General features: G+C 39.0%; 1 protein-coding gene and 3 non-coding genes across 4 annotated transcripts; 3 read left to right on the forward strand and 1 right to left on the reverse strand.

Annotated features, from left to right (window-relative positions):
• The first annotated feature begins 2338 nt into the window (after positions 1–2338).
• On the forward strand, positions 2339–2419 carry trnas-gcu. The gene has a single exon. It is a non-coding gene; the product is annotated as a tRNA-Ser (tRNA).
• A 9176-nt stretch (positions 2420–11595) lies between these two features.
• On the forward strand, positions 11596–11669 carry trnat-agu. The gene has a single exon. It is a non-coding gene; the product is annotated as a tRNA-Thr (tRNA).
• A 257-nt stretch (positions 11670–11926) lies between these two features.
• On the reverse strand, positions 11927–12008 carry trnal-uag. The gene has a single exon. It is a non-coding gene; the product is annotated as a tRNA-Leu (tRNA).
• A 781-nt stretch (positions 12009–12789) lies between these two features.
• LOC109079748 (putative nuclease HARBI1) lies at positions 12790–13830 on the forward strand. The gene is made up of 2 exons (XM_042731994.1): positions 12790–13626; positions 13737–13830. The coding sequence occupies exons 1-2, from the start codon at positions 12926–12928 to the stop codon at positions 13828–13830; spliced, it is 795 nt and encodes a 264-aa protein (XP_042587928.1). The 5' UTR covers positions 12790–12925.
• Positions 13831–14939: the final 1109 nt, after the last annotated feature.

Raw genomic sequence — 14939 nt, forward strand, 5'->3', positions numbered from 1 at the left:
ATTTTTTTTTTTCCTCATTTTTTTCCCTTTCTGCCCTTCCTCATTTTTCCCTTTCCCCTTCCTTTTTTCTCATTTTTTCCTTTCCCCCACCCATGGCAGTCTCTTTTGCCCTGTTTTTGGCCGTACCTTCCAGCGATCGGACGGCTGAACACTTCCTAACACTTCCTAACACATTTTGAATAAGTCCTAACACTTCCGATCTAATTCCTAACACAAGTCCTAACATCCAATGGTCTAAGACCTAACAGCTCCTAACAAAGTCCTAACAGCTCCTAACAGGTCCGAACGGAGCAAAACAGCCATTGGTCGAGAGTTGCAATACAGCGATTGGCCAAAACATAGTCACGTGCGAAACCACATGATTACAGTCAAAAAAGCGGAAGCGCGCGGATGACTAGTTTATCAAATTTAAGGCGAATTTATTATTCTTTAAACACGGAGCATATTTTTAGTCAGTTTGACGTTTTCGGATAACGTGGAGGTAAGTACAATAAAACACATAACATGAAAGAGAAGTACTACGTTACGTTAACTCTTTAGCATTTGGGTTCAAACTCCTTCATTAAGTTGTGTGCGGGTATTTTTTTTCTAAATATATTCTTAAATCTGTGATTTAACATTTATATGTATATAAGATGCTATGTTTGGGCAAGATTGTGATATAAATCGAGGTGGCCTTTCATATTGCAGCAAATATTATTGTAAGTATTATATTAACAGTACTATAGTTCTTTAAATGTGTATTTATGTCTTATAAAAATCATAAAATGTCAGATTTTTTAAGTTTATTATTATTATATAAGTAATTATAAGTAGTATTGTTATTATAGTTCTTTAAATTTAAATATGTGTGTTTGTGTAATTTTCCTGTATATATTTCTATTCTTAATATTAAACTATTTGTGGTAGTTAAGATTTTTATATATTTGTAATTATTTCAATTTGTTTATATATTTCCTATTTATATTCTTTTGTATTTTATAAATGATGCTGGATAACAACCTTTTAGAATAAACCTATTTGGTAGCTTGAGTTATTTTCATGTTTTTTTATTTATTTATAATTTTTTTTAATTATTATTATTGTTTCACAGATCTTCAACAGATCGCTGGAACTGTGCATAGTCCCTGGCTGCTTCAAACGCTCCACCATCATCCCCGGCCCAAGAAACCCAAGATAACCCGGGCATCATGACTGCAGACCCTTGCTGGACCCACTGCTCTTCTCCCTCTACACTAGGGCACATCTTTTGTTGATTAGTAGTAAATCTCCATCATGTGCTTTCAGATGGAGCAGCATTTCCTACACAGAGCTTTAGTTCACTGACAAGCTATGCAATATCACATTCATAATCGCAGGCAATTTTGTCTGAAAATCAACAGAACCGGCTTTACTGACGAGATGCGTGTGACAGTTGCAGCCCTGCTCTACACCAACCACTGCACCTCTACAGACCTGAGGTCTTCGGCCTGCCGAGAGGATTATTGGTGCTCCCCTACCCACCCTTCAAGAACTGTATACATCCAGAGTGAGGAAAAGTGCTTAGAAAATCACTCTGGATCCTTCATATCCAAGCTCCTTTTTGAACTTTTGACATCTGGCCAATGCTACAGAGCACTGAATACCAGAACAGCCAGGCACAAGAAGTTTCTTTTCCCAGACAATCTACCTTATGAACAGTTAAATGCCCCCTCTCCTCCAATCGTGCAATAACCTTATATTTTATTTGTTACCACCCCATATCCTAGTACATCCCTACATCTCATTCTATTCCATTCCTACGCTATCTATATCACAGCTGACACTAACACTAATTTTTCAATTTATTTTTCAGTTTTTGTTTATTTATATTTACATGTGTATTATTATTCTCGTGTTATTTGTATTGTCTGTGTGTTTTTGCTGTCTCTGTGCACTGGAAGCTTGTGACTCTAAAACAAATTCCTTGTATGCACAAGCATACTTAGCAATAAAACTCTTTCTGACTTCTGATTGTTATGTATGCATGTCATATTTGAGCTTTTGGAATAAATTGTATTTGTGGAAGTATGTTTTGAATGTTTTATTCTTTCAATTTTACAAAAAGGAATATAAGGAGTTGTTTTGTGATGAGGTAAAATAGGTATAAATAGTGACTTTTCTATAATTTGTTAGTTAAAATAAGTGAAAAGGTGAAAAACTGGTTTAAAAAATAAATTAATTTAATTTTTCCAACTAATTTTACATTTTTTCCTTCATTTTTCACTTTCCCTTTCATTTTTTCCTCATTTTTCCCTTTCCCCTTCCTTTTTTCTCATTTTTTCCTTTCCCCCACCCATGGCAGTCCCTTTTGCCCTGTTTTTGGCCGAGTGGTTAAGGCGATGGACTGCTAATCCATTGTGCTCTGCACGCGTGGGTTCGAATCCCATCCTCGTCGAATTCTTTTCAGGAAGTTGTCGTTCTACGTTAACATATGCCCAGAGAATGTCTAATATGCAGGGGGGCAGGGTTTCATATTTTATTGAAGCATCCCTGGGCGCCGCCATTGGCTAGCGGATACCCACCTGCTGTTAGCATTCCATTGACTCCCATTCATTTTGGCGTCACTTTGACAGTGAATAACTTTACATCTGAGGCATTTAAAGACTCCATTTGTCCATTAATTATTTCTAAAGAAACACGAAAAAGTATAAAAGGCTCCATTACCTTGTATCTTACGTTACGACCCCGTAGAAGCAGTTTTTGTAAAAATAGGCTAACAATTGCGTCATAACCTGCGACTCTCTGTCGCACAGTGGAGAATTTACCGTATGGACAGGAGGAGACGCTCGCAGGCAATCTTTTACTGTCTATGAGGCTATTGGGGGGACGTGGAGGCATGAAGTCAAGGGAGAAGCCCATAGAGAGACCATAAAAGCAACGGGACAAAATTATTCAACCACGTCTGCAAGATTTGGTGGGTGATTCAGATTTCTCTTGGCACAGCTATTAGAAGACTTACAATTGTCAGACAGGTTGCTCACGTGACATTTACGTCATCAAGCTCAGTTTGAGTCTGCGCAGTACGCTCGACCCCCAGGAAGTGCGTGCTTCTAATTGACTTCACTTGTCTCTGTTGAATACAACGGGGTCGCTGTGTCCATTTCTTTTACTGTCTATGCTAATATGGTGAGAAGATTCACTCTCACTACACTTCCGGCTTCTGAACTGGTTGCAGTTCCACTCTGATTCAATATGAGGGCGCTCACAGGACGAGTCCAGAATGAATGGCGGTCAATGGTATACCCCTCAAAATCCACTTTTCTCAGGATATAATTTTTTGTCTAGTAATTTGAATGCTGTATTCGAAATGAGATGCAAAGAAATTACACATTGCTGGGTGTTTAGTCACTTATTTGCTTTAAAAAGTCTTTTAAAATGTCAATGACGTCATACGTTATGCGTTCATTAGCAGAATGCTAGCATGTTATGGGCAACAACAACTCAACCTGTAAGAAATCGAAAGGACATAAGTACTCGTTCATTCAGCTTTCAACCTATAACCCATGTTGAACTTGCAAAACCTACAATCAGATCTGAGATTTCTCAACGGCAATCGGGTGAAAGGGACAAATTTAGCCGTCTAGCCCCACAGACTCCCATTCATTTTGCACTCATGGTGATCGCCCCCAGTGGAACTCTGGTGGAACTGCAACCAAAATTCGGTACAATAGGACTTAATAGGGAGTGGGAAGGCTCTCCGTAGACGGGCTCTGGTATGCCTTGTCCAAATACCCACACTTGCGGTCTTTGCACTTAACTACTTATATGACGTATTTCCTGTATTTGGCCCAAGTGCTCAAGTGAGCATAAAGTAATTACCTGATGGGACACACTTATAGTATTGTAAAAGTGCAAGTGTTTACATAGCTTTATTTTAATTTTAATTTTAAATACTTTGCATTTTTAAATCAATTTCTAAATGTCTGTTCAGTAGTCCCTATAACATGACATAATTTTATTCATCTTCTGAAGGATGCACTTTACTTGCAGAATTTCTTCATGATTGGACTAAATATGAATTGATTTTACTTGGCGATTCGAATTGGGATTGGTTATCGTCATTTTCCGACTCATTTAAGGAGGTTTGTGACTCTCTCCGTTTGATACAGCTGATCAATTCAACAACTCAGCTAAATCAAAAGGATTTGAGCAAATCAACTTTATTGGACTCAATGTTAACTAACGCTCATATTCTGCATCTGGAGTTTTCTGTAATGATATTCTTGATCACTGTGCAGTTGTCTGCCTGAGAAATTGTAAAACTCCTATCTTCAACACAGTTTATTTATAAAAGATTTTTTAAGCATTTTAATGAACAAGCTTTTTTATGTGATATTTATCTCAGTGATTTGGGTGTTGTTTCATGTATACCAGATGTTAATTTGGCCTGGGATTATTTCAGATCAACATTTTTATCCATCTGTGATAAATACTCCAGTTAAACAATTTAGAAGAAGTGGTAAAAAATAATCCTTGGTTCATTGACACCGTTTCTACTTATATAAAACAGAGAAATGTTGCATGGGCCAAGGCAAAGAAATCAAATAATTCTACTGATTGGATTTCTTATAGAGCATTACGAAACAAGTGCATAAAATTAATTAAAAGTGCAAAGTGTGATTATTATTTGTCTTTATACTACGGGGCCATTGAATGCTTGAATCTGATTGGCTAACGAACGTTCTGAGGTGTGCAATTATTTTCTGGGAAACGCACAGCGAACGTAGTTCCAGGCAGCTCTCTTGACCGCATTACCCCCGATTTCCACTGCACACGTCTGCGGCGCATGACGGCTCCGACGCGGCCACAGAACCTCCAAAAACAATACATTCTACTTGTGTTTTTGACAAACAACGCGAAATATACCTTATGTTGATGAAAAGTAGGAAATAACATCAGAAACTGATGCTTGAGATAATAAAGCACACATTTTCCGCTTCGAAATCATGACGTCGGGATTTCACGCATGCGCGCCGAAGGGGAAACAGGGGAACTGAACTCACCGGAACATCGGAGCTGATCGCGGCCACTCTAGTCAATGATTGTGTTTACACCAGACGCGCCGCGGCACTTTTCAAAAGCGGCTCTCCGCGCCGCTTCGCTAAAGATAGACGCCTAGTCTATTTTTGACGCACGCTCGTCCAAACCGCACAGCAAATACAAAACAGAAGTAAAAAAAATCATGTACATTTCAAAATAAACACCCTGTGCAGACTCGCAATCGTATTTCACATTACTATATTCATGCTAGGAGGCCAGAAATAGATGACGAGAGGTTCTTCCTCAAAGTTGAAAACCTCACATTATTATATGACACCACAGATCCTTTTTACAAGGACAATTAAAAAAGGACATGGTGTGGAGTTTAATTGCAGGAGTTGTAGGAGTGGAATAAACAATTAAATAGGTCAAAACATTAATATTTAGCCAACCATGTTAAAACACACAAAAATTAAGAAAAACAATGTTGGACAGGCAAATCACGTGGTCTCGCGAATCCTACCGCTGCGCTTCTGATCCGCTTCTGGTGTGAGTTGGCACCGCGTGGAGGATGCAACAAAACCTCTTCGGAGCCGTAATGCACCACAGACGTGTGCAGTGGAAATCATTATTACAGTTCCATATCACTTCGCATAGTAAAACTGTAATAACGGTCACGCAGTTTGCACAAAAAGGTGTTGTGACGATTTTATCAGTTAGCCTATACAGTGTAGCAACTTTAAGGCGACACATGACATTTCTCACTAGCGATGTAATAACAGCGCTGTCTAGAGATGCTACAGCAGAAGAGTGTTTAGAGACGCACAGAGGGACGTTAGTCTGATTCACGCAATCTCTCTCTCTGTGTGTGTGTGTGTGTGTGTGTGTGTGTGTGTGTGTGTGTGTGTGTCTCTGTCGCTCTCGCTCTCTTTCTAATAACTTCATTAATAACTGCATTAGAATGCTATCAACGTCTCAAGCCTCCGTTACCAGCTTTAAAACGACGTTTTGGTACTAGCAAAAGAGATGCGGAAGAAATAGTCCTACTCACAATAGCGATTTAAGTACAAAAACCGGACGAATCCCTTTGAATAAATCATCGGATCGATATGGATATGGTAACCGTAGTATAAGCGGAATAATTGACTCCGGGCCGTTGAATTATTAGAAAATGCACACCCGAGGTGTAACAGCCACTCTGCTTCGCGCCGCGGCCGCATCACAGGGGGCAAGGAAGTCGACCGGAAGTTGAAGTCGGCCACGTGCCGCCATCTTGTAGCAGAACTTCACCTGCGTTAGCATCCCATTGACTCCCATTCATTTTGGCGTCACTTTGACAGCGAATAACTTTACATCTGAGGTGTTTAAAGACTCAATTTGTCCATTATTTATTTCTAAAGATACACGACAATGTATAAAGGGCTCCATTACCTTCTATGTTACATTATGGCCCCGTAGAAACAGTTTTTGTAAAAATAGGCTAACGATTGCGTGATAACCACTCGACTCTCTGTCGCATAGTAGAGAAATTACCGTACAGACAGGAGGAGAAGCTCGCAGGCAATCGGGGAGACGTCAAGAGATATGGCGTACTGGCGTTACATTTTAAAATACAATACAAAATAATTAATCAGAATACTTACTCCTGCTCACTCACGCCAAATAACTCCCCGCGCAAGCTCGCCGTCTCTGCAAGATTAACGATGGCAGTTTGCACGCACAGCTACTAGAAGATTTACATCTGTCAGACAGGTTGCTGACGTCATCAAGCTTAGTTTGAGTCTGCGCGTCAGAAACGGAAGTGCTAAAAATCGCTAAAAATGGGCTTCACTTGTCTCAATTGAGTTCCAATGGGGTCGCTGTGTCCATTTCTTTTACTGTCTATGCTGCATCACCACATCGGGTGTGCATTATTTTTGTAATAATTCAACGGCCCGGAGTCAATTATTCCTTACATGATAAATGATCACCATTTATACTTCTTTACTTAGAAAATTAGATTCTGTTTATCCTGCAGCATTACGTTTTGTCATTGGCGCAGAGTCAAGGACGCATCATTGTATTTTGTATGAATCTTTAGATTGGTTATCTTTACATCAAAGGAGAAAGTTACATATATACTTATTTATCGTAAAGGCTCTATTAGGTAAATTACCATCTTATATTTCTAATTTGTTAACTTTCCATATAAATAGTCCTTGCACTAGATCAGGTTCCTGTATTCGGTTAGTTCCAAGGGTATTGTCAAAATTTGGTAAATGCGTTTCTCCGTTTATGCTCCTTGGGCCTGGAATAAATTGCAAAATGTAATTAATCTTCACACACTTCCAACATTGATTATTTTTAAAGGTCTTTTGTATAATGTTTTAAAGGATACTTGTAATTGTTTTTCATGATCTGATTTTATTTATGAATTGTGATTGTGTAATTTGTGGTATTGTCTCTGTGATTCTTTTTGTATGAAACTTTATGTGCTGCCGTCTTGACCAGGTCTCACTGGAAGAAGAGAAAGCAATATCTCAATGTGATTTCCTGCTTAAATAAAGGAATAATAATAAAAATTTTCATTTGTGGTGCTTCTAATTTAAGTGATAAAAAGCAGTTGCAAATGGTGTACAAAACAAGTATTACCACTACTCATCTTTTCACCAATAAAATGTAAAAACACTGTTTTTCTACCAAATTATATGTAATATTTAATTATTATATTAATATTCAACTTACATTGGAAAGGTTTCCGTGACCTCTTGCGAGATCTCACAATATACAGATGCTGGTCATATAATTAGAATATCATCAAAAAGTTGATTTATTTCACTAATTCCAATCAAAAAGTGAAACTTGTATATTATATTCATTCATTACACACAGACTGATATATTTCAAATGTTTATTTCTTTTAATTTTGATGTCTATAACTGACAACTAAGGAAAATCCCAAATTCAGTATCTCAGAAAATTAGAATATTACTTAAGACCAATACAAAGAAAGGATTTTTAGAAATCTTGGCCAACTGAAAAGTATAACCACATGAAAAGTATGAGCATGTACAGCACTCAATACTTAGTTGGGGCTCCTTTTGCCTGAATTACTGCAGCAATGCGGCGTGGCATGGAGTCGATCAGTCTGTGGCACTGCTCAGGTGTTATGAAAGCCCAGGTTGCTCTGATAGTGGCCTTCAGCTCTTCTGCATTCTTGGGTCTGGCATATCGCATCTTACTCTTCAGTATACCACATAGATTTTCTATGGGGTTAAGGTCAGGCGAGTTTGCTGGCCAATTAAGAACAGGGATACCATGGTCCTTAAACCAGGTACTGGTAGCTTATGGCACTGTGTGCAGGTGCCAAGTCCTGCTGGAAAATGAAATCTGCATCTCCATAAAGTTGGTCAGCAGCAGGAAGCATGAAGTACTCTAAAACTTCCTGGTATACGGCTGCGTTAACCTTGGACCTCAGAAAACACACTGGACCAACACCAGCAGATGACATGGCACCCCAAACCATCACTGACTGTGGAAACTTTACGTTGGGCCTCAAGCAACGTAGATTGTGTGACTCTCCTCTCTTCCTGCAGACTCTGGGACCCTGATTTTCAAAGGAAATGCAAAATTTACTTTCATCAGAGAACATAACTTTGGACCACTCAGCAGCAGTCCAGTCCTTTTTGAAGCGAGACGCTTCTGATGCTGTCTGTTGTTAAAGAGTGGCTTGACACAAGGAATGCGACAGCTGAAACCCATGTCTTGTATACGTCTGTGCGTAGTGGTTCTTGAAGCACTGACTCCAGCTGCAGTCTACTCTTTGTGAATCTCCCCCACATTTTTGAATGGGTTTTGTTTCACAATCCTCTCCAGGGTGCGGTTATACCTATTGCTTGTATACTTTTTTCTACCACATCTTTTCCTTCTCTTCCCTCTCTATTAATGTGCTTGGACACAGAGCTCTGTGAACAGCCAGCCTCTTTTGCAATGATCTTTTGTGTCTTGCCCTCCTTGTGCAAGGTGTCAATGGTCGTCTTTTGGACAACTGTCAAGTTAGCAGTCTTCCCCATGATTGTGTAGCCTACAGAACTAGACTGAGAGACCATTTAAAGGCCTTTGCAGGTGTTTTGAGTTAATTAGCTGATTAGAGTGTGGCACCAGGCGTCTTCAATATTGAACCTTTTCACAATATTCTAATTTTCTGAGATACTGAATTTGGGATTTTCCTTAGTTGTCAGTTATAATCATCAAAATTAAAAGAAATAAACATTTAAAATATATCAGTCTGTGTGTAATGAATGAATATAAAATACAAGTTTCACGTTTTGAATGGAATTAGTGAAATAAATCAACTTTTTGATGATATTCTAATTATATGACCAGCACCTGTATATCGTGAGATCTCGCGAGAGGTCACGGAAACCTTTCCAATGTAAGTTGAATATTAATATAATAATTAAATATTACATATAATTTGGTAGAAAAACAGTGTTTTTACATTTTATTGGTGAAAAAATGAGTAGTGGTAATATTTATTTTGTACAACATTTGCAACTGCTTTTTATCACTTAAATTAGAAGCACCACAAATGAAATTTTTTATTATTATTCCTTTATTTAACCAGGAAATCACATTGAGATATTGCTATCTCTTCTTCCAGTGAGACCTGGTCAAGGCGGCAGCACATAAAGTTTCATAAAAAGAATCACAGAGACAGTACCACAAATTACACAATCACAATTCATAAATAAAATCAGATCATGAAAAACAATTACAAGTTTCCTTTAAAACATTATACAAAAGACCTTTTAAAAGTCTCACGATTTATATCCACAACATGATGCATGATGGGATACACTAAGCCAGTGCAACTCCTATCTCTTTGAATGGGGAAACATCAAATTCTCCAAAACTGTTCACTAAGCTTATGATTAAATTTCATAGTTGAAATTACCAAAGAAATCTGGCAACAACTGTGTCATAAATGTTGTTACTTTTGGTCAAATAGCGTTATAAAGAGCTTATTTTTCAGACTAGATCAGCCAGTGTGCATGCACAGTCCTAAGAGCACATCTCAGAACGCTGACTGTTTCTATAGCAACCGGGACTTCTAACGGCAGCTGCAGTAATCTGTTGACTTTACCGATTAGCAATTGGCTCTTTAAATTTCAATGTAGATATCTGCAATTATCTTTAATTTTTTTATAAACCAATCCTACCTTGGAAACTGTTATCTTCCTTTTAAACGGCCTTATACCCAAGTAATTAAAAATAAAAATGTAGCTGGTGAACATGTAAAAGTGTTATAAAGTATGCAGAGAACACTCAATCTACACACAATGTACACGTTAATGCAATTTAAACTTTTACCTTGTATTGTTAATCTTTTTTTAAAACAGGCTTCACCTTTTTGATTGGGTCTGTCTTGATTCTGAAGCATTATTCTTGTCCATCACTCGTTTATTTATTTTTATTTATTTGTTTTTTTTTTTTTTTTTTTTTTTTTGTTTTTGGTTTACTTTGTTTTTTATTTTTCTTTTCTTTTTATACAATAAATAAATTCAGAAGAGCAGTTTGCGGTTCTCTTTATTGAACATTACACTCCAGCTTGTCCGTTTTCTTGCATGATTTAAATTCACACAGTGCTACATACATGCATGCGGGAGACCTTTTACCATATGAATGCATCCAGATATTATTTAATAACCCCTAAAAGTAATTCAGCCAGTAGCTTTTCTCTCGATGACAACAAAAGCAGACTACTTTTGTTAGCAGTTAGCACTAAGCATTAGGCAGGGGGGGAACTCTGGTGTGGGGGAGGAGCTGAGTAAATTTAGTCTCACGTTACACAACAGCAGATTTTATATTTTTCAATATAATTGTGGCTAGTCGAAACTAAATTAGAGATGTTTTTTTTACTTAAAATTACTTTTGCATATGTGTGATGCATCAATTAAGGATATCTATGATCTCATTACAGATTTCTCAAATGGGGTTTTGACTAGTCATAAAGTATTTACAGATATCTCAAATCAGATTTCTTACTAGTCCAATTATAATTGCAGATATCTTTAATTACTATTCTGACTAATCAAATTATAATTATGACTTGCCAAAAATACAACTGTAACTAACCTATCTGAATTATATTTTATGGATAGCCAAACCAAAGTTTTATGTTAAAACGGCTTGCCATACCGTTTATACCTAACTCCTCCACCTAAGCTCCGCCCACAGAAAAACGTCACTATGTTTACTAACAGAAAAGGGTCTATAGGTAGATGCCATAGATATGTATAGGTCGATTCCCTATTAACAGCTATTTCTACGGGCCGCTATTCGTTCGTAAGCTGTCCGCCATACTGGGATGGCAAAGCAGGTCCATGAACACTCGAGAGCAATTTGACTGTACGTCTGCAACCCTAGTTTTACGCATGTATGAATATTTATATCTCCAATAGACTTCAGCAGATGATTTTGCAAAGGATGGAAAATCCGTTTTCTCTACACACACACAAAAAAATGCTATGTTCTTCTGATAACTTGCGTTTGTCCATGACAAATGATCATTGTGTGTATTCCAAAAAATTACATTTTAAGGAAGTAATCGCTGGCGCCGTGGCTTAGTTGGTTAAAGCGCCTGTCTAGTAAACAGGAGATCCTGGGTTCGAATCCCAGCGGTGCCTTTTGAAATTCGCAAATCGTGATTCTTGTACAAGTACGACTGATAAAAAAAACTAAATTAAGAGTTCAGTGATGGATTTTGTGAAAAAGATGACCAGGTGCAAGTTACACATTGGAAGCTATATTTCTGAAGACATATCTAAAGATAATAGCTAAAGATAAATGTTGAAGTTATGTGCTCTTTGATACAGCCGGAAATTTAAAAGAACGTTTTAGTGACGTGATAGTTTCTCAATTGTAAATAATTTGAAAACAAATTTGGCAGCGGTGGGATTCGAACCCACGCCTCCAGAGAGACTGGAGCCTAAATCCAGCGCCTTAGACCGCTCGGCCACGCTACCCTATGCGGCCAGCAAAAAAATGCTATAGAAACGAATAGTCTTCTCATTCGTCGTGATGAACGCTTAGCCATAGACTAATGTGATGAAATAATTTGCTTTCAATAATCATTTTCTTTATATTACCTGGTGGTGTCAGTGTGCCCACATACGTTCTTCTGGGATAAATTCATATGAAACAATAATATCAATCAGATAAACAAACCAAAGTAGTTTTTATGTGACCATATGCTTTATTCTGGCCTCAAGATTTGTTTTGTTTAAAGAATACAAATCTAGCTACATATTATAAATAAGGCCATGGTTTAACTCTAATATATCTTATATGTAATGTGTACTTTATCTTATAAATTATACATCCTTTTGATAAGAAAACGTGAATGTAGGAGTAAACTATTAAGATGCTTTTTGGTGGAGAGAGCAACTTCTGGACAGGGCTGAGTTTCCAGATTGGGTGGTAATGTGGATAGCAAAGTACAGGTTTACCACTAGTGCGAAGATACTCAATATGTGGCTTGCATTGGGGGTCTTTTGAACTACATAGGTATAACATCCATCTTGGAGACAGGTGGTAAAGTAGGGGGTGGAGGCTGGGTTGTAGGTGGAGGCGTCGACTTTAGCTGGAGGCTGAGGGTATTCTGGTATTTGTATGCATCAGGGCCATACATGAGCTCCAGGGCCCGTATCCCTAAAGAATTTTTGTGCAAAAAGTGGCTCCTAGCAGCCAAATTCTAAGAAAATTCTCAGAGTCAGGACGTTTTCTTAGAATTTCCCCTAAAAAGTGACACGAAAATCCCAGTTAATATAAAAGCTATTCCTCAAGATTCCTAGCCCTTAAAAGGGCTCCTAAGGCGAGATCTGCTAAGAGCAGGGAAGAGGACTTTTAGTGGCTTAGGAGTTCCCCTAAGCAGCTGCACAAAATGGCCAACAGAGGAGGCAGGAGAGATGTCCTGCAAACACTGGAAGACAGGGAATTATTGAGACGCTACAGATTGGATCGTGCAGGAATCATGTTTGTGGTGGATCTCCTTAGAGATGCAATTACTTCACCAACTCGACGCCACAACGCTATTACACCGGAGAAGAAAGTAATCACAACCCTGAGGTATTTGGCAACAGGGAAAATGCAACAATGCAGCAGTGATGACTTGGGTCTGTCCCAATCCTCCGTCAGCAGAGTCATCACCCAAACACTGACAGCTTTGTCACAACCTAATATTGTGACACAATTTGTTTCATACCCGCTGGATGCCCGCACTTTACACACACATAAAAGGGCATTTATGGACATTGCAGGATTCCCTGGCATTGTGGGTGTAATTGATGGAACACATGAGATAATTGCGCCATCAGAGGACGAGGCAGTCTTTGTTAACAGGAAGAATTTCCACAGCATCAATGTGCAAATAGTGTTCAATGCGGCCTGTAAGATTTTGGACATTGTGGCTAAATGGCCAGGCTCCACACATGATGCGAGAATGTTCTCCGAGAGTGGCATCAGACAGCTTTTTGAGAGACGCTATGTGCCAGCTAATTGCCACTTGTTAGGGGACAGTGGCTACCCATGCAAACCATGGCACTACCTCCAGCCACGCCAAGGGCCCCAATTAAACTATAACAGGTAAGCCAAACAATACAAAAATCATGGAAATGAAATGCAAGCAATATGTTAGAGCATCCAAGTAGTGCAATATTTCCATCAAGTAATTAAAGGTCTGTATTCTATTGTAGGGCCCACAAGACAACAAGAGCGGTGGTGGAGCGTGGCATAGGCCAGCTTAAGAGGCGCTTATGTTCTCCACGGAGAGGTGTGGCTGAGGCCTGAAAAAGTCAGCAAAGTCATCATAGCCTGTGCAATATTACACAATATTTGCAAGGTTAGACAAATTGCAGAACCTCTGGAGGATGGCGATGAGGATGAGGATGAAGACAACGATGAGGATGGTGGTGAAGAAGATATTCACATTCCACAGGGGAACCTAGCCCAGAGTGGACTGCCTTACAGGGCAAACTTCACAAATTTAAATTTAAGGCAAGCTGTAGCCCCATGTCATTTGAGAACTTGTGATGGTATTAAGAACTACCACAGTTTTACTGCACATCACCTGCAATTGTTAAATGCAAGACACAGAACACAATCTGTAAATGGTTTATTTTTTAGGTGTTCAATTTTAAGGCGGTAGTACTCCTCCTGAAGGGAAAGGACTTTTTTTGTTGTTCAAACACATCAATTGGGAGTTGCAATCTTCTCTCCTGCAGGGATGCTGACGGAGCAGGTGCTTCGGATGGGAATGGTGTTTGATCCGCCGGGCTATCCTGAGTAGCAGCTGCAGATGGTTCAGGCGGCAATCTTGTCGGCAAACTTGATGGGCCCGGTTCTTGTGATGGCTCCATGCTACAGAAATACATAGGCCTAGTTTAATTATTGTTTTTGATTAAATTAATTTAATACAATGAGCATGGATAACACATGAAATGGCTTCTGCAATGAATAAACACTGTTGATATGAATAACCCTGTGTCCTACCTTTGCTGCATTTCAAGGGCCTGCATCATTGACGTGTCAATGCCTGTTGGCAGCCCGGTGACACTGACCTCAGAGTGTCCCAGGACTTGAAAGACAGTGTCGGCCACCTGGGACAGCCGCTTTGCAGGTGGTCCACCCCCTAGAAAGAAACAGTCAATGAATACAGTACTTAGCCATGTAAATTAACTTTGCCAGCAGGAGCAAGTTGCCAGATTATGTGGTAGGCTATAGTATTTTGCTCACCTGTGAGTGAGGATTCCCGCTTGTGTGCTGCAATCTCATCTTTTGCCTTGGACTGCAGCACATACCACCTTTTCTCACAATCGTCGCCTGTCCGCACCACCAGTGGAAAGAGGGCATTGATTGTTTGGGATATTGTGTCCCAGGCGCGCCTCTTGCCTTGGCTA

The sequence above is a fragment of the Cyprinus carpio genome, chromosome B10, assembly GCF_018340385.1.
Source record: "Cyprinus carpio isolate SPL01 chromosome B10, ASM1834038v1, whole genome shotgun sequence".
NCBI lineage: Eukaryota > Metazoa > Chordata > Actinopteri > Cypriniformes > Cyprinidae > Cyprinus > Cyprinus carpio.

Coding starts and splice junctions, on each gene's coding strand:
- LOC109079748 (XM_042731994.1), top strand. CDS start 12,926: ATGGCCAACAGAGGAGGCAGGAGAGATGTCCTGCAAACACTGGAAGAC. Junction 13,627..13,736: donor CCCCAATTAAACTATAACAG/GTAAGCCAAACA, acceptor ATTCTATTGTAG/GGCCCACAAGACAACAAGAG.